This window comes from Neoarius graeffei, chromosome 1 (assembly GCF_027579695.1).
Source record: "Neoarius graeffei isolate fNeoGra1 chromosome 1, fNeoGra1.pri, whole genome shotgun sequence".
Classification (NCBI taxonomy): domain Eukaryota; kingdom Metazoa; phylum Chordata; class Actinopteri; order Siluriformes; family Ariidae; genus Neoarius; species Neoarius graeffei.
Window position 1 is genome coordinate 50,050,612 of NC_083569.1, and position 27,144 is coordinate 50,077,755.

At 40.7% G+C, this 27,144-nt stretch overlaps 1 protein-coding gene across 11 annotated transcripts in view; it reads left to right on the forward strand.

The window, feature by feature from the left end:
* Nucleotides 1-27,144, forward strand: part of ank2b (ankyrin 2b, neuronal) — a 359,605-nt gene that overhangs the window by 217,264 nt on the left and 115,197 nt on the right. For all 11 annotated transcript variants that reach the window (XM_060933349.1, XM_060933287.1, XM_060933279.1 and 8 more), the window contains 3 exons: nucleotides 10,658-10,756; nucleotides 10,847-10,945; nucleotides 16,632-16,817. In XM_060933349.1, coding sequence (XP_060789332.1) covers nucleotides 10,658-10,756; nucleotides 10,847-10,945; nucleotides 16,632-16,817 — 384 coding nt within the window. The remainder of the gene's footprint in view (nucleotides 1-10,657; nucleotides 10,757-10,846; nucleotides 10,946-16,631; nucleotides 16,818-27,144) is intronic.

A 27,144-nucleotide genomic window follows, 5' to 3' on the forward strand; every position in this document is an offset into this window, starting at 1 on the left:
TTAGAGAATAAATGACAAAAGATCAGGTTTATAGTAATAATAATAATAATAATAATAATAATAATGTTTTTAAAGTTATGGCTGGGTTCTTGCCCAAATTGATGATCATATCATCAGTTTTTCTGTTGCTAATCAGACACAAGGTACACCACCACTCTTGCTGGAGCAGTTGGGGGTTAGGCGCCTTGTTCGAGGGCACTTGAGCCAGTCTTGCTGGTTGAGAGAATCAAACCAGCAACCTTTTGGTCCCAAAGCAGTTTCTCTAACCATTGGGTTTAATATCAGAGTTTCCACAAATATGGCCCTTCACCTGATATAAAAGCTAAATATATATATATATTTTACTAATGTTAAAAATCCTAAATACTAACTGTTAAACTTATAAGAAAATTTCCTAGCCTGAGATACAAAAAAAACCCCCAACCTTTACTTATAATACTAAATATTGGAGATATATGAAAAATAGGTCAAATTTGAAATTTGAGCAATACTATGATACTAATAGATGAAAAATTATCTGAGACAAAGTGAAGGAATTAACCAATATGATTACCTAATTGATAAACAAAAAGTGTAAATCTAACAGTGCTAGTATAATGGGGGGGGGGGGGGAGGCTGTGTAGCAATAAACAAATGAATAATAATAATAATAATAATGAAAGCACTAAGCTACCAATGGGAATTATACTGAAAAAGTTAAACTAGATTGCTAATTATTACTGTTGTTTGCACAGTGGTTGCTACGGATTTCATAGGTTTCTCTAGAGAAAGTCTACACACGATTTAGTCTTAGCTAGAAGTGAATTAAATAATGTTGCAGCACAGTCCTGAAATGTATTAGATACTAATGGGATGACTAAATTAACTGTGCTGCTAGAGAACTAGAGCTAGAAAACTGTGCTGTTTTCTACTGAAAACATATTTCCACAGTTCGCGTTTACGAAACTGACTTGGAAATCTTCCTACAAATATCACATTGTGTAATTATCCAGTTTAATAAGTGCTGTGGTAAAAACAGTCAGTTTGCCTAATGACATAATAACTACAAAGTAACTAGACACTTGCTAGCTAAGTGTGATTTTCTCACCCAGTGAATGTCATATTCTGACCAAGGGTTTCGACATATAACATTCTTTAAATAACAACTGTTTCCAGAAGCCCTTCATAACTAAAGTAGTACATAACTTTCATAAATTGATGAGTACCTTGACCCATTCATTATTCACTAAGTAGTTTGTTATTTGGAGCTTGTATCTAGTTTTACCTTAAAAAGGCAAAGGTCTGTACAGTGTCTTGTAAAAGTATTCATCCCCCTTGGTGTTTGTCCTGTTTTGTCGCATTACAAGCTGGAATTAAAATGGATTTTTGGAGGGTTAGCACCATTTGATTTACACAACATGCCTACCACTTTAAAGGTACAAATTGTTGTTTTATTGTGACACAAACAATAATTAAGATGAAAAAACAGAAATCTGGAGTGTGCATAGGTATTCATCCCCCAAAGTCAATACTTTGTAGAGCCACCTTTTGCTGCAATTCCAGCAGCAGGTCTCTTGGGGTATGTCTCTATTAGCTTAGCACATCTAGCCACTGGGATTTTTGTCCATTCCTCAAGGCAAAACTGCTCCAACTCCTTCAAGTTAGATGGGTTACGTTGGTGTACAACAATCTTCAAGTTATGCCACAGATTCTCAGTTGGATTGAGGTCTGGGCTTTGACTAGGCCATTCCAAGACATTTAAATGTTTCCCTTTAAACCACTCTAGTGCAGCTTTAGCAGTGTATTTAGGGTCATTGTCCTGCTGGAACATGAACCTTTGTACCAGTCTCAAACCTCTGGCTGACTCAAACAGGTTTTCCTCCAGAATTGCCCTGTATTTAATGCCATCCGTCTTTCCTTCAGTCCTGACCAGCTTTCCTGTCCCTGCAGATGAAACATATCCCTACAGCATGATGCTGCCGCCACCACCATGCTTCATCGTAGGAATGGTGTTCTCAGGGTGTTGGGTTTGCTCCACATATGGCATTTCCCATGATGGCCAAAAAGATCAATTTTAGTCTCATTTGACCTGAGAATCTTCTTCCATGTGTTTGGGGGGAGTCTGCCACATGCTGTTGGGCAAACTCCAAACGTGTTTTCTTAAGCAGTGGCTTTTTTCTGGCCACTGTTCTATAAAGCCCCACTCTGTGGCGTGTACGGCTTAAAGTGGTCCTATGGACAGATACTCCCATGTCCGCTGTGGCTCTTTGCAGCTCCTTCAGTGTTATCTTTGGTGCCTTTGTTGCGTCTCTGATTAATGCCCTCCTTGCCCGGTCTGTGAGTTTTGGTGGGCGTTCTTCTTTTGTCAGGTTTGTAGTGGTGCCATATTCTTTCCATTTTGCTATAATGGATTTAATGGCGCTCCCTGGGATATTCAAAGTTTGGGATAGTTTTTATAAACCAACCCTGATCTACGCTTCTCCACAACTTTGTCTCTGACCTGTTTGGAGGCTCCTTGGTTTTCATGTTACTTGCTTAGTCGTGTTGCAGAGTCAGGGTCCTTCCAGAACAGGTTGATTTATACAGACATCATGTGACAGATCATGTGACACATTGATTGCACACAGGTGGATCTTAATCAACTAATTTATGTAACTTATGAAGTGAATTGGTTGGAGCAGCTCTTATTTAGGGGTTTCATACGAAAGGGGGTGAATACCTATGCACACTCCAGATTTCTGTTTTTTCATCTTAATTATTGTTTGTGTCACAATAAAACAACAATTTGTACCTTTAAAGTGGTAGGCATGTTGTGTAAATCAAATGGTGCTAACCCTCCAAAAATCCATTTTAATTCCAGCTTGTAATGCGACAAAACAGGACAAACACCAAGGGGGATGAATACTTTTACAAGACACTGTACAAAAATCATCACAAAATAGAGTGATCCACTGCCATAATGTTAACTTGATTAGTAGAATCATCCACAGCACGGTGTAGCAGTGGGTTGTGTGGCCACTTTGCAGTTCTGGTGTGTTAAATAGAAGCCTCAGGTCAGGTTACTATGTATGTGTTCTTGTTGTGGGAGTCCATGGTCCAATGGTTAGAGAAGCTGCTTTGTAACCAAAAGGTTGCCAGTTTGATTTCCTAGACCAGCAGGAATGGCTGAAGGGCTCCTTGAGCAAGGTACCTAACCACCCACTCCTCCCCAGACTGCTCTGGGTACATTGTACATCGCTCTAGATAAGAGCGTCTGCTAAATGCAATTAATGTTGATGATGGGGTTGCACATTGTTCTTATATAGGAGATTAGATACTTGTTTAAATTAAATATAGTGTTAGCAGTTTGTTAAGATGTAAAAACCCTATCCGCATCAGTATGTTTAACGTCCGGACCGTAGCTAAGCCTGGAAGACTTCAAGAACTTGTTTCATGTGCCTCAAAATACAAAATGACATCATCTGCATACAAGAACACAGGTTCTATCACCCGACTTGGAACTAGAATGCAGGACAATAGAGAACTACCAGCTGATTTCATCATCGGCATACAAGAACCATCAGGGCTCCACTACTGGGGGTGTAGGAATACTCCTTTCCCCCAGAGCCATATCCAACATGTTACACACCGAAAAGATTTCCGATCGGGTGATGGCAGCCGAGTTCAAGAGCAATCCAAAGCTGACGATCATCTGCTGCTATAGCCCTACCAACATGAGTGACACCGCTACAGTAAGCCAATTCTATACTGACTTGAAGACCGTGTCAGAAAACATCCCCCTGCACAATTTTCTCGTCATCGCAGGTGACTTTAATGCCCAAATTGGTGAAGAGGATGTTCCTTTCACCTACAACTCCATGACGAACAGGAACAGACTTGAGCTCCTAGACTTTGCTGATGAATTTCAACTATTCATCTCTAACACCAGACTTATGAAGTCTATGAACAAGTTATGGACACCAGCATCCCACTGGTGCTCGCTCACAACTAGACTACATCCTGGTAAGAAAGAAGTGGAAGAACAGCATCAGGAACACTCAGGCATAGTCTTCATTTGCAAGTGTTGGCTCTGACCACAGGATTGTAACCTGTTCCATCTGCTTAAGCCTGAGAGCCTCCAAGAAATCTGTCAAGCACCCCATGAAGCAAATAGACTGGTGACTTGTTACATCCAGTCCCCATCTATCCTCAATGTATGCTATAGAAGTGCACGACCGCTTCGAGGTACTAGTGAAATTCAATGATATCGATACTCAGTACCTAAATATCATGACTGCAGCCGAAGAGGTTGCCCTTAAGACCCTCCCAAAGAAGAAGAATGCCAAGGCTAACCATCTAAGCACCCACCCGCAAGTCATCAAGGCGTAGGAAGCTGTCCTCCAAAGATCCAAGGCACACGAGGATAAACAGACACAAGCCACTAGAGTGGCTGTAGCAGATGCTCAAATAGAACTTGATGATGCTTATATCTGTGCTGAAACAGAGTTCATCCAAAGTAAAATTTCCCAGCTGGAAAAAGAAAATGCTTCGAACAAGCATGTTGCTGCCTGGAAAACCATCAATGAGATAACAGGCAGAAAGCATAGACCCTCTATCACCATTAAGGGCGGATCTCCAGAGAAAAGAAAAGACAACTGGCTGTCCCACTTCTGCATCTTCTTGGGCATCCTGCAAACTTCCCAGACAATCAAAATCTCCCCAAAATACAGATTGCAGATAATTTGGACATTTCAACCGAGCCTTTCACAATGAATGAGTTGCTTGACGTGGTTAGGATGACTAAAATGAACAAGTCCCCCGGCCTTGATAATATCCTAGCAATATTATGGAAAGACCCTGTATTCCACAGCCTACTCTTGGATATCTGTAACAACGCCTTCTCTGACCTGGCGCCACCCTTAAAATGGCTAGAATCTGGCATTATCCCAGTTCCAAAGAAGGGAGATCTCACAAACCCGTTCTTCTATAGAGGCATATCGCTAATACCAATAGCAGCCAAAATGTACAACAAACTCATTCTGAACCAACTTATACCACTGGTGGACCTGCTTCTCTGCATGAATCAGAATGGTTTTAGAAGAGGAAGCGCTACAATCACCCAGATACTAACTCTTAGAAGAATAATAGAGGAGATGAACAGGTACAACATGGATGTCGTTGTCTGCTTTGTAGATTTCGAGAAAGCCTTCGACTCCATCTGTAGAGAGACCATGTTTGAGATACTTCTCCTGTATGGAATACCTGACCATATCGTGATGGTGATCCGGGCACTTTACACCAGCACCAAAGCCTCTGCCATCACACCTGATGGTGAGACCAACTTCTTTGATATCCATGCCGGAGTGCTGCAAGGTGACACACTGGCCCCGTTCCTTTTCATCATCGTGCTTGACTATGTCCTCCGGATATCCATAGGCATGCACCCTGAGAGAGGCCTTCAGCTCCAAGCTCGAAAAAGCCGCACGCATCCTGCCGAATACCTCACTGATCTTGACTGTGCTGACGATATAGCAATTGTCTCGGAACATGTTAGAGATGCGGAGTTCCTTCTTCAAGCGCTTGAATCATCAGCCTCCCAAGTAGATCTCTACTGTAACGAAATTAAGACAGAATATATCTCTACTATCGCAGATACCACAAGCATCTCCTGTCTGTCTGGTAAGGAAATAAAGTGCGTTGATGATTTTAAGTACCTCGGCTCCTACATAATGGACTAAGTTTGTGTGCATTCCAAACAACTGTAATTTCTGTTGTACACTGTTGATTACGCTTGCCTGAACCATTTTCTTCTTCTTCTTCTTTTGGCTGCTCCCGATTAGGGGTCGCCACAGCGGATCTTTCGTCTCCATTGCTCCCTGTCTTCCACATCTTTCTCTACCACACCTGCCACTTTCATGTCCTCTCTCACCACATCCTTGCCTGAGCCATCTGCTATTTATAAATACTGTCTATCTGGATCTGTTTATGCTGTTTAAGACAATGATTTATCTATTAAATTTACCTCCGTACTGTGTCTATCAACTCATATGGCTTTTTGCCAGACTTGGACTGGGCGGAATCAGAAAAGCACTACTTATAAATTATTCCTTAATAACAAAGACTTTCAGGCAAAAGAGCTTGAAGTTCAATTTAACTTGAAATTTGTTATTTGCTAAGATTAATCGTCATCATTGCATACTGTTGGATAGTTACAGTCCACATTTTTCTGACATAAAAAGAATATGGACTTTATCTTGTCTGAGACTGCATGTTCAAAATACACTACCAGGCTTTTTATATTTAATAGTTTCTTTATGAATCCTAAAAGGAGTTTAAAGCAGTTGTGTTGTGTTTATGTCTGTTTATTGCAGACTGACTTTAATACACTGAACTTAATACACGTGTCAAATGATCACACTCTGTCACTTCTCTGGAATGATGGAGCCAGACAGGATGGCCAGAGGTCGTCACTCAGAAATGTCTTGCTATCTCAAGCATGGAAATCAGACACGCTTTACTCTCCTCAAGCTACTAAGGCGCAAGAATCGGTTTTAGATGTCTTGTGATGAAACAATCTCTGATAATTGTATATTGACAGCACATGCTCATGCATATAACCATTAAGCTTAGTTTCTAGAAATCATTTACCTTGAGTATACACACACACACACACACACACACACACACACACACACACACACGTACTCCAGCCTCATTCTGTTGGAATTGATAAATCATCACCATGTTTTTGTCTCTCTATCATTACCAGTCTTTCTAATTAAGACCTTTTTCCCGGACTATCATTATTATGCTCTCTCAGTAGAAGTGATACAGACATTCAGCTTTTAATCACTTACACTGGATCCCAAGTGCTGTCTCGCTCTGAGTTCCACATACTCCTGCAGTGACGCACTTTATTCCAGGGTGATATTAAGCTCATACTGTATATAAATAGCTAATGCAATGTCTGTACATGCAGTACATTTGTGTACAGAACCCCTGAACGACAAGTCAGTATTTCTACTTAATATCTCATTTTTTACTCAGTGAATATTTTGACGTCTTTTTGTTTCTAATTATTATCCTGTTCTTTTGACATATTATTTTGACTTAATATTTAGCATCCTACAATCTATAAAAAAATACATTTGTTGAATATTAGTTGTTGATACATACAGTATACTGTATGTCTAGCCATACATTATCTATAACAGGGTTCCAGGAGACGCTGGAGCCAATCCTAGTTGACTTCAGGCGAGAGGTGGGGTACACCCTGGGCAGGTGTCCAATCTATCATGGGGCTAACAGAGAGACAGACAGCCATTCACGCTCACATGCACACCTATGGGGATTTTAGAGTAGCCAGTTGACTGAATCCACATGTCTTTGGAATGTGGGAGGAAGCCAGAGAGCAGGAGGAAACCCAAAAAGATACGGCGAGAACATGCAAACACCACACAAAAAACACCCCAGTTGGCCACGAGATTCAAACCCAGAACCTTCTTGCGCTAAAGTGACAGTGTTAACCACTGCATCACCAAGCTGCCCATATATAGGCCAAATAATTGGTAGTTCACTTAAATGAGCTCAGTTATGATAAACATGACTCCTAATACTCAAATTCATGTAATTCCATAATGGTCGTCATGTTAATTTTTGAATTTTGACCGCTTAAATTTGATATCAAATATTATTATACATACAGGACACTTTTTCGATGGAATACAACGTGTTCTATTCCCTTCTAGCGGGTTTCATTTATTTGGTTTGATAGCATGCAATATTGTTAGCATATCGCTTATCCTACGTGTATTACATCACTCTACCCAATGGAGAATGAGCATTGAATATAGTTTACGATATTGCATGGTCGTCAAGACAACATGACGTCATACATCGGCGATGTAAAACTTCGGCGCTAGTGAGCGACTGTGGCAATTTGTAAACAAACATGGCCGCCAAGTTTGCTTTGTTAAATACGAAAGATTTTGAGAGCATTTTGAAAGAGAAAGACGTGTGGTGGTGTAGTGGTTCACACTGTCGCCTCACAACAAGAAGGTTCTGGGTTGGAGCCAGCCAGCCAATATTATTTAAATATCTACTCACTAGCCACCAAATATGAGCGATCATTGGAGACAGGCTTGTAGTACTCAACTCTGACTCATGCCCTCATTTTAAGGACTCATGACTTGACTTGGACTTGAGCACTGATGACTTGGACTCGGACTCGTGCATTAACTGCATTCGGACTCGTAAATTGGAGACGAGGACTCAGATTTTTTCTTTATTTTTTGTAGCATGCCATAATAATTTGGCACAAGATATTTATATCTACATTAATTTTGTACTAATTTCGTGTAAGAGTGTCACACCTGTGCGCCTTGGCGCATGCATCAGATAGACTCTCAGGAACGCTCTGGACAGCGCACGCGCCAAGCGGACTCTCATGTGCGCCGTAAACAACTCGCACCTGCACAGGATTAAGGCGCAATCAGTGTGCCTATATAAAAACTATGAAAATACAGTTACTTTGTGAAGTATTGAGTTGCGTTGCTGACACATTACCAAGCCTTATTTCTTTGTTTGGTTTCCTGATCCCTGATTTCCTGTTTCTCATCTTTGATTCTGCCGAGTCTACGCTAGCCCGTTTGTGCCTCGCTCGACCCATTGCCTGTTTCATTGTTTTACGATTTTGCCTGCCATTCTGGATTGTTTATCTGTCTTCACTTGTATTAATAAACACACCTTCTGCACTTACATTCATCTCCCAACCATCTCTGACAGAATACTTCACACTCCCTGATAAAGAGAATCACATTCACCTGTTCATACAGTACGTCATGTTCAGGAACAAACTAATGTTAATGGCGCTGAAACAGCCACCGTCACATGGTGCAGTTGGAGTCTTGTTCTCGGACTCGACTCAGATCAATAGTGGACTCGACTTGAAAAATTTTTTAACAACTTGGACTGTACTCGGACTCGAGGTTTAGTGACTCGACTACAACACTGATTGGAGACTTCCCACACTGGTTCAAGCTGACAAGAAGACTACAGTTTAACCAGATTTTATAAAAGTCATCTCAGGACACACAACACTCTGAACGTTGTGCCAGATGGCTACAACAGCAGAAGACCACATCGGGTTCTCTACCTGTCCACCAAGAATATTGGAAAAAGACTAGATGATGTTTTTTTTTTTCAATCTTCAGCTATTTAGTTTCAGTGAGCCTGAGCTCATTCTAGCCTCAGATTTCTGTTTTTGGCTGACAGGATTGGAGCCCAATGTGGTCTTCTGCTGCTTGCTGATGTTTCTGTGATATACTAAAAAATGTAAAACCTATTTACATGAAACAGAAATGTTTTGGGGTGGCACGGTGGTGTAGTGGTTAGCGCTGTCGCCTCACAGCAAGAAGGTCCGGGTTCGAGCTCCGTGGCCGGCGAGGGCCTTTCTGTGCGGAGTTTGCATGTTCTCCCCGTGTCCGCGTGGGTTTCCTCCAGGTGCTCCAGTTTCCCCCACAGTCCAAAGACATGCAGGTTAGGTTAACTGGTGGCTCTAAATTGACCGTAGGTGTGAATGATTGTCTGTGTCTATGTGTCAGCCCTGTGATGACCTGGCGACTTGTCCAGGGTGTACCCCGCCTTTCGCCCGTAGTCAGCTGGGATAGGCTCCAGCTTGCCTGCGACCCTGTAGAACAGGATAAAGCGGCTACAGATAATGAGATGAGATGAGAACTGTTTTGGCATCTGTTTGGTAATAACTACTATTATTACAAAGCAAGGTTTTTCTTACTATGCACGCTGGACATGGAATAATCTGCAGAAAGATCGAAAATTGGATACATTTATATCCATTAGTAAATTTAAGAGCATCATAAAGAATGTGGAAAATGAGACTTGTAGTTGTTTTTCTTGAAAGGCCATTGAGTTCAAATAGGTCACGGATTTTATAGATTATGTTGTACATGTTGTGTATGCTGTATATTTGTGAGTCTACACAGCTGCTATTTTGGCGAGATCTCTCTTGTAAAAGAGATTTTTTTTTTAATCTCATTGGGACTTCCTGGTAAAATAAAGGTAAAACAAACAAACAAGGGAAGATTTTGTAAGGGATAATATGGGTGGGGTTAATTGTAACAAAGTTAAAGATTTTTTAATCGAATGTTAAATCCATCCTCTTGTATGGAGCAGAGACTTGGAGAACTACCAAAGCTATGCTTGGGAAAATTCAAACATTCCTTAATTATTGTCTGAGAAGAATAATGAATGTTAGATAAAATTAAGAACGAAGAACTATGGGAATTAACCAACCAACAACCAGTAGAGATGCAAATCCAGAAGAAGAAGTGAAGTTGGATAGGACATACACTCAGGAAGTCACCAAAGAACATCAGTAAGCAAGCTTTCAAATGGAACCCACAAGGAAAAGAGGTTGTCCTTAAAACACCTGGAGGAGAGGCGTTGAAGGCGAAATGAAAGCCAGGGGCTATTCATGGTCAATGCTAGAGAAAACGGCACAGAATTGAGCTAGATGGAAAGTTCTTGTTGGTGGCCTATGCTCCTAGGGAGCTAAGGGCTTAATGAAAATAATAATAATTATAACAAAAATTGAATTGAAAATTAAGCATTTTAAACCAATTATGTGGATTATTTTTTCTGTTCATGGGCTCTGATGAAACAATGTGTGCTTGCCCCACAGAAAGGAAACACAGCTCTCCACATCGCCTCTCTAGCAGGCCAGGGGGATGTGGTGAAGATCCTGGTCAAACGTGGAGCAGACATCAATGCACAATCTCAGGTGAGCTCGTCGCTTCGTGAATTTTCCTGTCGCGATTTGCTGATAGCTTTGCTAAACGAAAGGTAATTATTTTGTGTCATTATGCTACAGAATGGCTTCACTCCGTTATACATGGCTGCCCAAGAGAACCATTTGGATGTTGTTCGCTACCTTCTGGAAAACGGAGGAAACCAGAGCACAGCAACAGAGGTAAGCAACAAAAAGAAACAAGCAAGTTACTCCAAGTTTACTGGTATATTGTTCAAACCATGCTAACCTTTAGCCAGAAATGTCTTTGGATAAACAGTGTATTTATTAAAGGCCGCATTTACATTGTCAACCCGTTCCTATTTTTTTCCACTGACCTATGAGAGATTATGATCAAAAGTATCCATATTTTTGCACATCCAGTATGGACCACATTTAAATGAGGTTCTAAACATTCACAAAGACCATAGGCTTGGCCAAAACCCATCATTTGGCAACTCAAGCAATCTAGAGATTAAATAAATTACTTTAATAGTTTAATGGGGGATACAAGCATTAATTATCTTAGCAATTTCTTGGACATGGGCAGCACGGTGGTGTAGTGGTTAGCGCTGTCGCCTCACAGCAAGAAGGTCCGGGTTCAAGCCCCGTGGCCGGCGAGGGCCTTTCTGTGTGGAGTTTGCATGTTCTCCCCGTGTCCGCGTGGGTTTCCTCCGGGTGCTCCGGTTTCCCCCACAGTCCAAAGACATGCAGGTTAGGTTAACTGGTGACTCTAAATTGACCGTAGGTGTGAATGTGAGTGTGAATGGTTGTCTGTGTCTATGTGTCGGCCCTGTGATGACCTGGCGACTTGTCCAGGGTGTACCCCGCCTTTCGCCCGTAGTCAGCTGGGATAGGCTCCAGTTTGCCTGCGACCCTGTAGAACAGGATAAAGCGGCTAGAGATAATGAGATGAGACTTCTTGGACAATACAAACATTAAAGTACCCCTTAGAGTAGCTCCAGAAAGCAAGCTGTCGACAAGAACATTTCTCTAGCCATATCAGAACAAGCATATAGGTGGTCCTGGCCTTAAGGCAAAATACAAAGAGGATAAAGAAAATGTAATTACTGTGAAAACAGCAGAACTACTTGTTCTTTCTACAAGCACAGTGATGCTACTGGTATAATGACAAATCAGAAAAAGTTGGAGCGGCACAGAAAATGAAAATTAAAAAAGAAAGCCGTGATTTTCTAAATTTACTTTGACTTGTAAATTTGTACTGTCATTGGAGACTATGAACCCAAAATAATTCATGTTTTTTTCTGGTCAACTTCATTTCATTTGTTGATTCCAAAAGAAGTTGGGATGGGGGCAATTAAATAGTGAACAGGTAAGTGTAATCATGATTTGGTACAAAATTAGTATCCAGGAAAGGCCTAGTCTTTGAGGAGCAAAAATGGGTCGAGGATCTGTAATTTGTCAACAAATGTGTGAGAAATGCATCCCTTCTGTCCCCAATAGAGAATATGTGACAAATTTTGAAAAGAAAAATATGGCAACGACGAGCCCGTACTGTTTCACACCTTAAGACCTGTTTGCAAGAAGAATGGGACAAAATAACACCTGAAACACTTCATCACTTGGTGTCTTCAGTCCCTAAATATCTTTTAGAATCCGAATCAGACAAAACTTTATTTATCCCCGAAGGGCAATTAGAAGGGCGAAGAGCGGTACATTAAAATAAGAGCAAGAGAATAAAAATCACAAAAATAATAAAATCACAAAAGTGGGTGGGCAAAAAAACAAACAAACAGCATATTATGTACAATGTACAATGTCGGGCCTGCTGCCAGTAACAAAGTTAAAAAAAAAAAAGCAGCAGATAAAATATGGCAAATAAATAAAATGAAGCATGGATAAAATTAAAGTGACAATATGATTAGAGTGACATTGTAGTTAAAGTGACAAGGTGATATTGTAATATTGCACATCAGGGCATGTGATATTGCACGAGAGTATTGTACAGAAGACTTAAGTTATTGTAACTGTCTTAGACTTCTTAGAGTTCAGGAGGAGAATAACACTTGGAACAAAGGTTGCTCTCCTCCTCTGGGTCTTACAGGTCGGACAGCGGAACCTGCGACCAGATGGCAGCTGCTCAAAATGCCAGGAACAAAGCATGAGTCGAGTCCTTAAGAATTCGACGAGCCAGGCCGCTAGCCTGCTGCTCGTACACAGTATTCAGGTGGCGAGCAGGAAGTCCAATAATCTTAGAACACACCTTGACAATATTATGCAGGCGGTTCCTATCCTGTACAGTAATGGAGTAATACCAACAGCATATACAGTGGTGCTTGAAAGTTTGTGAACCCTTTAGAATTTTCTATATTTCTGCATAAATATGACCTAAAACATCATCAGATTTTCACACAAGTCCTAAAAGTAGATAAAGAGAACCCAGTTAAACAAATGAGACAAAAATATTATACTTGGTCATTTATTTATTGAGGAAAATGATCCAATATTACATATCTGTGAATGGCAAAAGTATGTGAACCTCTAGGATTAGCAGTTAATTTGAAGATGAAATTAGAGTCAGGTGTTTTCAGTCAATGGGATGACAATCAGGTGTGAGTGGGCACCCTGTTTTATTTAAAGAACAGGGATCTATCAAAGTCTGATCTTCACAACACATGTTTGTGGAAGTGTATCATGGCACGAACAAAGGAGATTTCTGAGGACCTCAGAAAAAGCGTTGTTGATGCTCATCAGGCTGGAAAAGGTTACAAAACCATCTCTAAAGAGTTTGGATTCCACCAATCCACAGTCAGACAGATTGTGTACAAATGGAGGAAATTCAAGACCATCGTTACCCTCCCCAGGGGTGGTCGACCAACAATCACTATGTTTACATGCACATAGAGAGAATCGAATTTCTGCCGTTGCTCGACTGAAATCGAAGTTCAAAATGCCATGTATACACCTTAATTCAGCTGAAATTGAACCGAACTTGATTTCTCGGAATCGAGCTACACGACCTAGTTTATGCGATTTCTGCCGAGCTACTTTGTGCATGTATACCCTATCGAGCTAGTTGTCGAGCTACTTCCGGAAGTGACGAGTGACGAGACCACAAGCGGGAAACACAACAGCCTCGGTCGGCATGACAACAGTAGTAGCGAGCAGCAGAAGAGGTCAGGAGGAACAAACGAAGAAGAGAAAATGGCGATGAAGAGCTCTCTGAAGTGTGGGTGGAGCACAGAGGACGTCAGGACAAAGCTTCTGGTACTAATAGGCTTTTTATTGTCAGACTTTTCAGTTTAACAGCCTACTTTTATTCTTGAGAGAAAAACACACACACACACACGCGCGCGCGCGCTGTGTTCTAGTCCCGGGATGAGCTCTCCCCTCTGCTCTCCCGCTGCCTCCTTAAATAGGGCGCGGTTACTGGGAAGACACACAAACACAGGTTAATTACCGTCAGGTGAAGTGATTCTGCCACTCACCTTCCCTGGCTCCGCCCTCCTGTCACAGACCGGCGCTTGACCACGCCCACACTGCCACAGGCAAGCAGAAACGTGCACTTCTGGAGCAATGAGGAGACAGAGTTCATGCTCATTCAGCTTAAGGAGTTGAATATATTAAAATTCATGGACGGGAGAAAAACGCGCAATGGAGAACACGGAAGTGATAACTTTGTTTACACTCTTGAATAGCTCTTCTTCATGACGACAACCGGAAGTGTACCAACACGATGGGGCGTGTTGCGCCACCTGTGGCTCGGGTGCACAATGCACCTCACACAATAGCCCGATTTCATTGTGTGCATGTAGGATTGGATTTCTCTGGCACCCTGCTGGGACCTTCAGCTCGATTACCGACAGCAGCTCGATTTGGATGTGCATGTAAACGTAGTCAATGATCACTCCAAGAGCAAGCCGTGTAATAGGCGGCGAAGTCACAAAGGGCCCCAGAGTAACTTCTAAGCAACTGAAGGCCTCTATCACATTGGCTAATGTTAATGTTCATGAGTCCACCATCAGGAGAACACAGAACAACAATGGTGTGCCTGGCAGGGTTGCAAGGAGAAAGCCACTGCTCTCCAAAAAGAACATTGCTGCTCGTCTACAGTTTGCTAAAGATCATGTGGACAAGCCAGAAGGCTACTGGAAAAATGTTTTGTGGATGGATGAGACCAAAATAGAACTTTTTGATTTAAATGAGAAGTGTTATGTTTGGAGAAAGGAAAGCACTGCATTCCAGCATAAGAACCTTATCCCATCTGTGAAACATGGTGGTGGTAGTATCATGGTTTGGGCCTGTTTTGCTGCATCTGGACCAGGACAGCTTGCCATCATTGATGGAACAATGAATTCTGAATTATACCAGCGAAGTCTAAAGGAAAATGCCAGGAAATCCATCCATGAACTGAATCTCAAGAGAAGGTGGGTCACACAGCAAGACAACGACCCTAAGCACACAAGTTGTTCTACCAAAGAATGGTTAAAGAAGAATAAAGTTAATGTTTTGGAATGGCCAAGTCAAAGTTCTGACCTTAATCCAATCGAAATGTTGTGGAAGGACCTGAAGCGAGCAGTTCATGTGAGGAAACCCACCAACATCCCAGAGTTGAAGCTGTTCTGTACGGAGGAAAGGGCTAAAATTCCTCCAAGCCGGTGTGCAGGACTGATCAACAGTTACCAGAAACATTTAGTTGCAGTTATTGCTGCACAAGAGGGTCACACCAGATACTGAAAGCAAAGGTTCACATACTTTTGCCACTCACAGATATGTAATATTGGATCATTTTCCTCAATAAATAAATGACCAAGTATAATATTTTTGTCCCATTTGTTTAACTGGGTTCTCTTTATCTACTTTTAGTACTTGTGTGAAAATCTGATGATGTTTTAGGTCGTATTTAGGCAGAGATATAGAAAATTCTGAAGGGTTCACAAACTTTCAAGCACCACTGTAGAAAAAGCTAAAACACTTTCAATGAATGTATAATAGAATGTCAGCAAGATGTTCTGACTGACAGAAAAAGAGTTGGTGTTGTGAGAAGGAATGGCAACATTTATAATGTGGTAACTGGTTTACCGTCCCAACTTTTTAGCTTTGCCAACTGTGTTGGAGGAGGTTATGTTTTAGCTTTGCCAACCGTGTTGGAGGAGGTTATGTTTTAGCTTTGCCAGCTGTGTTGGAGGAGGTTATGCTTTTGCCTCCGTTTGTTTGTTTGTCTGTTCCCAACGTAACTCTAAAAGTAGTGAACAGATTTTGAGGAAAGGTGGGCCATGGGCCAAGGAACAATTGATTAGATTTTGATATGAATCTGGATATGTATGTGGATCCAGGAAGGGCACTCGGTAGAGTGCATACATCTGCCACACCACATCCTAGATTAGTGAACATCTGGATATTCTAATATGTGGCTTGTCGGATGTACGGTATGCACTCTACTGAGTGCCCTTCTAGTTTTGAAATATGTTGCAAGATTCAAAATTGAAATAAGTGCTTGCTTTGAAAAAACAATACAATTCATGAGGTAGAACATCGAATGCTGTTGTATTGTTTGGAGTGCAATACAGGTCAAAGATTATTTACACATTATTGTTTTCAGTTTTAGTTTCAATTTCAACATACCGTCCCAACTTTTTCTGATTTGTGGTTGTAGAAAAATAGAAAAATATTTTCAGCTTTATGCATTTTGGCAGCGGGGATGGCGTAAACACGGGAAGTGGATTTGGGTCAAGTTTTAGGTATGTGTAAAGAAATGGGACAAATATTAGATCTGTGTGTAAATATTGAAATTGTGTGTCAAGGCCCTCAGTGTAAATGCAGCTGGATTAAAGTAATATCTTACATGTACATTTATTTGCCATTTTATATTGGATTCGACGCGATTAACACTATACTGTATTTGCAGGATGGCTTTACGCCTTTGGCCATTGCTCTACAGCAGGGTCATAATCAGGTTGTCTCCATCCTCCTGGAGAATGACACTAAGGGGAAGGTACGCCTCCCTGCCCTGCATATTGCTGCCCGTAAGGATGACACGAAATCAGCTGCCCTGCTGCTCCAGAATGACCACAACGCAGATGTCCAATCCAAGGTAGAGGAACAGGGACCAAGAAACGAATGAGGCTAACCAATCACAGTGCATCTCTGTGCTCTTTGAATATCAGAGCAATATAAATGTGCATGGTGTTACATTTAATCATCTAACTGTTAAGTGTTTCTATGCCATCTTGTCGACTTCTCTCTTAAATCTCTCGTTACTGTTGGGTAACTCTTGTGGGAATCTGATCTACAGTGCTACACTTTTTTCCATCATTGTTTCCATTGTGTATTCTATGTTGTACTGTTGCTCATTCACTAGATTTTGTCTCCATCTCTCTTTGTCTCTCCTCTCCAGTCTCAGTGTGCCTGTGTGCTGTGTCTTCATCCTGATGCTATCCGGGTTCCTCTCTTTTCCTTTCATTCCATTTGTCTATCAGACTATAACACTATCAGTTTTAGTCGTGCACACTTTTCTTTTGAGTAAATCTGTATAAATATGTAACCTCAGCATGAGTTCTCTGTAAAGGTTATGAAAAGCTTTTTGTTACAAAAAGAATGTGTGCATGTGTTGATTAAGATGTACCCATTTTTCTCTGGAAATTAGTACTGACTCATCTGAGGCCAAAGGTAATGGGTAATTAAGACTAGGGCCAATTAAGACTAGAACTATCTAATGCTTCTGTCTCAGCTTATCTTTCTGTTCCTATCTACTATGTTTATCTTCATTAAGTGTGAGCTTTATGTATATACACTACATGGCCAAAAATATGTAAACACCTGACCAATCACACTATATGTCCTTGTTGAGCATCCCATTCCCCTTGGGAAGACTTTCCAGTAGATTTTGGAAAGTGGCTGTGGGACTTTCTGCCCACAAGAGCATTCGTGAGGTTGGGCAGTGATTTGGGCGAGGAGGCCCAGTGTACAGTCGGCATTACAGTTCATCCAGAAGGTGTTCACTGAGGTTAAGGTCAGAGCTCTGCGAGGCCACTTGAGTTCTTTCACTCCAACCTTGGCATGCCATGTCTTTATGGTGTTCTCTTCATGCACAGGGGCATTGTCATGCTGGAACAGATTTGGGCCTCTTAGTTCTAATGAAGGGAAATCGTAATGCTACAGCACATAAAGACAGAAATACAATTGTGTGCTTTCAGCTTTGTGGTAGCATGTAATGTATATCCTAGGGTGACCAGATGTCCCTGTTTTCCTGGGACAGTCCCCGTTTTTGGTGGCCTGTCACTGGCTGGAGCTGTCCCCGGAAATGTTCCCATTTCTAACCATGACCGACAGACCAGGGGAAAAAAACAAAACAAAACCCGCACACACACAACACCCCACATACTGAAACATCTACCAGCTTTCAGTAGACGCCTCGCATATTGTTTTGTGGATCACTTTAAGACAGGCTCAGGCCGATAGCAGAGATGTTCTAGAGCACCTCTGTCGATAGCCTTTCCAGTATTTTGATTGGTGGAGCTGAGGGACAACTTTTTAGCAGAGCGCTAGAATCTTTGCCTAAACTAAAGTCACTCATTCAGCTTTGACAGATCACTTTATCCGTTCCTGGACAGGTGAACCAAAGTCTTTTCTTGTAGACACGCGGTTAGGTTAATATGGGACGGCCTTGGGCTGAGGTGCCCTTGAGGGAGGCACCTAACTCCCAACTGCTCCCCGGGTGCTGTTAGCATGGCTGCCCACTGCTCTGGGTATGTGTGTGTGCTCATTACTCACATGTGTGTGCATATGTGTGTTCACTGCTTCAGATGGGTTAAATGCAGAGAGGAATTTCACAAGCATGTGATGAATAAAGTTGTTGTTGTTGTTCTTCTTCTTCTTCTTCTTGGCCTAAGTGACATTGTTTGTCATTTGTTATTTAGCCTTTAAATGTGTAAGCTACATTTTGCGATGTTGTATAGACCCCTTCGCATGTTTGTAAACAAACCGACCGTTGCCAGGATGCGCGCGCAGCCTGGACTCAGAAACAACGGCGCTGCCCATAGACCGGCATTATGAGCTGTCAGATTATGCAAAACAATTGTCGTTACAAGATCGAGAATGCTACATAAATAAGTTAACTCTAACAAGTGGATATCGCCTACCGGATCCGCATTTAATTAAAGAGTGGACGGACGATGTTAGTAAGTTCCCTGGTATACAATGGCCAGATATATACTCGTACCTTAGTGACAAGACTTCAGTGTACACCCACGAAAAACTTCGTGCCTACAAGTCTTTAGACGCATATGATTATGTTATGTGGGGGCATGTACAGAACGTGTTTTACACTGAAATTGTTTTAATCAAATTATGCCAGTGATGTGATGGCAATGTGGCTTTAGCTACAACAGCAAACACCAACACTAAACAGCAATTTGCAGGAGGTAATGGCATGAAAGGAATGATAGTGTAAAGAGTGCAGCTAAGAGAAATCAGAGCTGCGTAAAAAGTGAGAGGCAGAGAGCAGAAATGAAACTGAACGGGGCGGGAGCTAGGTTAGAGCAGTCAACGTAAGTTGGCATTTAGAGTGAGGGCACACAATTTTACCTTTCCATCCTTGCTTTAAAATTGTGATTTTCGGCATACACAAATAATGATGGCACAAAATCTGGACTGCTTGAGTCAAGCGAGACCTCTCCTACAAACAAAATTGCATGCAAAGCTAAGTTAACATGCTAACAATATTCATTACATTGTGTAACTATGACCCAGCTAATCAGACAAACGTTACCAAAGTATTTTGCTACATCAATAAACGAAGACTAGAAAGAATAAAAAAGAAAGATTTAATAAATAGCCTGATCTTACCTGTGATGAAGTGGGCGCTGCAAACCCGCGCATTTTTGATGGTGCTTTCATCCCAGTCTACACGTTTGATGGCTTGTAGCCATAGACGTCGGCGATTTTTTTGGAATGGGTGAGATCCTGCTGGAATTCTGTACATTTTAACCCCATCACTGCTACGATTCTGACACCCGACAACACAACAACTAGGCATTTATGAGTCTTTTTTGGGTCCAGGCTGCGCGCGCAATTTCCGCTTACGTATGAATGACGTTTACTGCGAAGGGGTCTATATGACATAACATTGCTTGTCACACTGTATTGAGATGTAGCGGTTGACCGAACAAACCGTAGCCTACTGCAGCCAATGCTAGCAGGAGAAATCTCAGTGCAGCGCCAATCAGTCAGCTGAAGTTGTTGCTAGATGTAGCGTTGCTGTAACAGAAATCCAGCTGAGGTAAAAGTGTAACAGTTCAACGGCATAAGCTAACTTGCACACAAATTGGTGTGTTTTCCCACAGAGTAGCTGGCTATGTAAATCTGTAGGCTTATAGTAATGTTACCAAAGTGTCAATAATTTGTATAATTTGTTGTGATGTGTAGCGGACTACATATTTTGATTAAGGCTACTCATTTAGGCGAGATCGTCAGTTCAGCTATGGCTATAATTTAGGTGATGGGAGATCAGGAATTATTTGTATCCTCAATAATAATAATAATAATAATAATAATAATAATAATAATGTTACCATACCGTGAAATTGCTTGGATTGAAGTAAATTGTTTATTTAAATTGAGTTGTGTGTTTTGTATATTTTTAAATACAGTGTCCATTACTATTGGCATATATGGTAATTAGCTTAATATATTTACTTTCATGGGTCTAAAACCTTTATTTCAGCTCTCCTACAGTGGGGCTTGAAAGTTTGTGAACCCTTTAGAATTTTCTAGATTTCTGCATAAATATGACCTAAAACATCATCAGATTTTCACACAAGTCCTAAAAGTAGATAAAGAGAACCCAGTTAAACAAATGAGATGAAAATATTGTACTTCGTCATTTATTTATTGAGGAAAATGATCCAATATTACATATCTGTGAGTGGCAAAAGTATGTGAACCTCTAGGATTAGCAGTTAATTTGAAGGTGAAATTAGAGTCAGGTGTTTTCAATCAATGGGATGACAATCAGGTATGAGTGGGCACCCTGTTTTATTTAAAGAACAGGGATCTATCAAAGTCTGATCTTCACAACACATGTTTGTGGAAGTGTATCATGACACAAACAAAGGAGATTTCTGAGGACCTCAGAAAAAGTGTTGTTGATGCTCATCAGGCTGGAAAAGGTTACAAAACCATCTGTAAAGAGTTTGGACTCCACCAATCCACAGTCAGACAGATTGTGTACAAATGGAGGAAATTCAAGACCACTGTTACCCTCCCCAGGAGTGGTCGACCAACAAAGATCACTCCAAGAGCAAGGCGTGTAATAGTCGGCGAGGTCACAAAGGACCCCAGGGTAACTTCTAAGCAACTGAAGGCCTCTCTCACATTGGCTAATGTTAATGTTCATGAGTCCACCATCAGGAGAACACTGAACAACAGTGGTGTGCATGACAGGGTTGCAAGGAGAAAATTGCTGCTCTCCAAAAAGAACATTGCTGCTCATCTGCAGTTTGCTAAAGATCACGTGGACAAGTCAGAAGGCTATTGGAAAAATGTTTTGTGGATGGATGAGACCAAAATAGAACTTTTTGGTTTCAATGAGAAGCGTTATGTTTGGATAAAGGAAAACACTGCATTCTAGTATAAGAACCTTATCCCATCTGTGAAACATGGTGGTGGTAGTATCATGGTTTGAGCCTGTTTTGCTGCATCTGGGTCACGACGGCTTGCCATCATTGATGGAACAATGAATTCTGAATTATACCAGCGAATTCTAAAGGAAAATGTCAGGACATCTGTCCATGAACTGAATCTCAAGAGAAGGTGGGTCATGCAGCAAGACGATGACCCTAAGCACGCAAGTCGTTCTACCAAAGAATGGTTAAAGAAGAATAAAGTTAATGTTTTGGAATGGCCAAGTCAAAGTCCTGACCTTAATCCAATTGAAATGTTGTGGAAGGACCTGAAGCGAGCAGTTCATGTGAGGAAACCAACCAACATCCCAGAGTTGAAGCTGTTCTGTACGGAGGAATGGGCTAAAATTCCTCCAAGCCAGTGTGCAGGACTGATCAACAGTTACCGCAAACGTTTAGTTGCAGTTATTGCTGCACAAGGGGGGTCACACCAGATACTGAAAGCAAAGGTTCACATACTTTTGCCACTCACAGATATGTCATCTCATCTCATTATCTCTAGCCGCTTTATCCTTCTACAGGGTCGCAGGCAAGCTGTAGCCTATCCCAGCTGACTACGGGCGAAAGGCGGGGTACACCCTGGACAAGTCGCCAGGTCATCACAGGGCCAGATATGTAATATTGGATCATTTTCCTCAATAAATAAATGACCAAATATAGTATTTTGTCTCATTTATTTAACTGGGTTCTCTTTATCTACTTTAGGACTTGTGTGAAAATCTGATGATGCTTTAGGTCATATTTATGCAGAAATATAGAAAATTCTAAAGGGTTCACAAACTTTCAAGCACCACTGTACAATTTAAGAGTCCATAAATCTAAACTATGTAGCCAGACCAGAGATTTTCACATTGTCTTTAATGTTATCCTAAAGCAGTTGCAGAGGAAAATCAGTGGTCTTGAGCAGGGGCGCCGCCAGAAATTTTGGGCCCCATGAAAGATTAGAATTTTGGGCCCCCCAACTTTGCCCACCCTCGTCGCAATTGCACTATTGTCATTATTTGACTTTTGATAGCCCATGGACCTTGAGTTTGTGACTTTGTTATTACATTTTATGTATTAACCTACCAGGGACTAGATGAAAACTGGTCAGTGACTAATTCTAAAACTTAAATCTAATTTAAAATTTAAAAACTTCAATCCTAAAGCATTTATGGGTTGTATTGTTGCTTACCTCCTTCTCCAAAGGGGGGTTCAGTGGTTTGGTAGGGTGGAGGTCTGTGCATATTTAGGGCACCCCATTAGTTATGAAACTGGTTATTAGCACTAGTTATTAGCACCAGCATAACGTAATATTTCATCTTGTTTATCACACAAGTCAGTTCAGTTATTAAAATGGAAAAAATGTCACTGTACAAACTGTAAAAGTGTTCTCTTGATAGGCTAATCCAACCACGTTCATACTGTTCATTTACCGTTCGCTAGCTACCTTTCTTTGGGAAAAACTGAGTGACCAGTTGCCTGCCTCTCCGGTCCCTCTCAGCTTTCAGCTGCCTTTCTTTACGTTTTTGACAGCCACTCTTCATATTTAGCGATCATAGACTGTATGCACTCCACTGCTGGCTGGCTGGCTGGCTGGCTGCTGCACTGCGACACAGCAGCAAGTAGCGTTGCACTGATCAGCACACAGATTTAACGCATCGCGCTTCTACCAGAACTGGACCGTACCATTTCGCAAAAAGGGGAGGGCTAAACGACAATATGTTGAAGAACTCAAGAAATAGACAACCTTGTTCAAATTAGCTCATTTTACCAGATGGAATATTGCATTGTCGTTATTTCAAAAGTCTTATTAAAATCATTAAAAGCATATTATCAGCCCCTTAAAGGGCCCCATGGCAGTGCTGGGCCCCTAGAATTGTTCTAACCTTTCCCCCCCTGGCGGCTCCCATGGTCTTGAGCACATTCATGCAGTGAGGAAAATCCCACTTTTTATGCAATGCATGATCAAAATACATGAAAAACAGAAATGTCCCCCCTTTTTATTACAAAGATGAAAACATTAGATGTTTTAATGATATTTTTACCACCGAACTAACAACATCCCTGGTTTTCTTCTCAGAAATCTGGTCACCTTAGTATATCCCCTGAACATCATTAACACGCAGTTAACACAAGCAGTAAAAGCATGACCACACTTCTCTGTACTGCCTACTGTACTGTTCCCTGGCTGGCCAAACAGACCAGATTTCCTTATTTCCCATTTTGCAATAATTATGAACACTAAACAAATTAAAAAAAAAAATAAAACCCTAATTATTAGTATTGACGCTAACATGCATTTACATATTTCTTAACTTAGGTCATTGATTCAGTGTGAAGTGTGGACAGTTATAAAGTCAGAATGCTACACATTGGTGGCCTGTTTGAAAATGAACAAAAATTAATACATAAAAATAATTTTTTAAAAATGCACTGAGCAAGATTTTGAACTTAAATATATGTGGATCTTGTAAAGGTTTATTTTAACATCATCAGTATTCCTGCATTTATTATTAGGAAAATCCTTCCCGGGACAGAATAACTACGTAAATTGGAGACATTTATAGAGGATCTTGGCCTGCTCAATGCACAACAGTGCAAAGTCCACAGACCACAGGTTTTCAGTACACTCTCAGAAAATGAAGTACATTATTGTACCTTTAGGGGGTACAATGACTTGTCACTGAGGCAGTTCCCTCTAAGGTACTTATTTGTCCCCTTTATATACTGCTTGGGAACATATATGTACCTTTTTGGCCTTAAAAAGGTACACATAGTTAACTTGAGGTCCAATAATGAGCCCTGGGGGGTACATTAGTGTAGAATGTACCTTGGAGGACAGAAATGGACTCCTACTGTACCCTGGATTTAAATCCAGACAGAGAGATTATCATTGAAAACACTGATTTTGTTAAACGATTCATGTACAGCCTTTGAAGTCCTGGCTGAGACAGCGAGGTCTTAAGTTATATCTTAATACTTAGAGGAAATTAATGATGCTATTAATCTTCACAATGTAAAATCCCCCACTAATCCCCACTGTTGTTATTTTAACAGAATATTACATTAGGTGTTATTTTGTCACTTGTTCACTTGGCACTAGGACTTTCTTGTCTAGAAGTTCAGCACTTCTTGTACCTGACTTCTGCACTTGCTTTACGTCGCTCTGTATACGAGCGTCTGCTAAATGCCTGTAATGTAATGTAATCAGTATTTGACCTGCTAAAGCAATATCAAAACAAAGAAAGTGCAAACTGTCGTTCCAAAGAAAAATGGGGAATTGTGTGCATGCAGAACGTGTGTGTGTGTGTGTGTGTGTGTGTGTCTAAAACATAACAATGCTTCTCCCTCCACATTCTTTGCTGCTACAGATGATGGTCAATAGGACTACTGAGGTAGAGATCTTTTCTAGTTATAAATCTTTTTCAGCAGGTTATCTGCTTTGTTTTTACATGTTTTATTTTTGCACATTACACCTTTTTGTCATTGCATGTGGAATTATTATTATTTTTTTTTTACTTTTTTCTTTCTTTAAATTTCATTCAGATTTCTTTTGGATTTGCTGAGTTTCAATGTGTACATTATTTCTATCATCAGAACTGTGCTTGCCTGAAACAATTTATTGATTTTATGCCACCATGGTGATGAATATTCATTTGGCAATATGGTTATGTTAGAAACTGAGGATGCAAATCCAGTAAACCCAACAGTCTGTATCCTCCGAACATCTGTAATCTACTCCCTCATGGATTAAGATTAAGATTTAATTTATAAAATTTAAAAACAAACAAACCAAAAAACTTCATACTTTACAATATGAATGGTTGCGAATTTAAGGAGCTTGATAGTGCAAATGAAACTACAGGGCAAATACATGGCAAACATTAATTTTAGTTTGATAATTGACACTTAATGGTGAAATTGTAATTTCATTACTCAGCCAAGTACACAACACTGAGAAATTGTTTATATTTTGCATCCTGCCCTTATTCAGTGATTAGTTATTCATATCAGTGGATTACAGAAGTTTACATGCAGTGACATGAATGTCATCTTGGATATGAATGTCATGACAATATTTGGGCTTTCAGTAATTTCTTTGAACTGTTCTTTTTCTGTGGCAGAATGATTGTACAGCGTACATCTTTAATCAAAAAAACACTCGAATTTGGTGCACAAGTTTTAATTTTCTTTGGGTTTTCTGAACTCAACACAAGGTCAAAATTATACATACAGGGTCAAAAATATACATACAGCACACCTAATATTTGGGTAAAATGTCTCTTTGCAAGATTCACCTTGACTAAACATTTTTGTTTACCATGAACAAGCTTCTGGCAGAATTCTGGTTGGATATTTCACAATTCTTCATGGTAGAATTGGTAGAGTTCAATTAATTTTTTTTTTCTTGGCATGGACTGGACTTACAAGCACAGTCCATATATTTTCAATAGGGTTGAAGTCAGGACTTGTTTTAAGCTTAATGTTAGCCTGCTTTATCCTCCACAACCAGCTCTGATGTGTGTTTGGGATCATTGTCCTGTTCTGAGTCCCAAGTCGTGTTCAAGTTTCTGATGGTTTATGCTGAAGAATTCTGAGGTCGTCCTCCTTCATTATTCCATCCACTTTGTGCAATGAATCAGTTCCACTGGCAGCAAAACAGCCCCAGAGCATGATGATCCACCACCACCACCAGCTGGTACAGTGTCCTTCTGTACATGGTGGTCATTGTGGCCAAACAACTCAATCTTTGTCTCATCTGACCATACAGCTATCCTCCAGAAGGCTTTTTCTTTGTCTGTGTGGTCAGCTTCAAACTTTAGTTAAGCTTGAAGGTGTCAATTTTGGAGCAGGGGGCTATTTCTTGGATAGCAGCCTCTTAGTCCATGGTGATCTGAACTGTAGACAGTGATCCATCAGCTTCCAGTTCATGGCAGGCTGTGCCATGGTGGTTCCCAGGTTGTTCCTGGCCATCCAAACCAATTTCCTTTCAGCTGGGAGTGACAGTTTGGGTTTTCTTGAAGTAAAGTGGCTTGGCAAAGTGACTACACCTCACAATAACTTGGATACAATTGTTTGAACTGATCTTGGAATTTGCAGTTGTTTAGAAATGGTTCCAAGAGACATTCCGGAGTTGTGTCCATCTGCGATCCTCTTTCTCAGATCTGCACTGAGCTCCTTGGACTTTCCCATTTTACTGTGTGTTGGTCAATGCAATGAGTGCTGTAAACAAACCCTTTTTATGAAGGCACAGAGAAGCTACCAGCTGTAGTCAATCATGATCACTAACAGGAAGTTAAGAGACCTCGGCCTTGGCAAGATAAGACACATTTTGGAAGTTTCAGCACCTCTGAATTAAGAATCTAAGTGAGTGTATGTAAATTTTTGACCCTGTATGTATAATTTTGACCCTGTGTTGAGTTCAGAAAACCCAAAGAAAATTAAAACTTGTGCACCAAATTCGAGTGTTTTTTTTTATTAAAGATGTACGCTGTACAATCATTCTGCTACAGAAAAAGAACAGTTCAAAGAAATTACTGAAAGCCCAAATATTGCCATGACATTCATATCCAAGATGACATTCATGTCACTGTATGTAAACTTCTCACCACAACTGTATATCTTAATGCTCTAAGGTTAATGTCCATTTTAAATGAAAACCAATTTAACATTTAAGTTTTATCAAAATCAATATCTTATATTGAAAACTACAGCAGTACCGTATCTTTATCTGTAATAAACTGTATGTAGCAGATT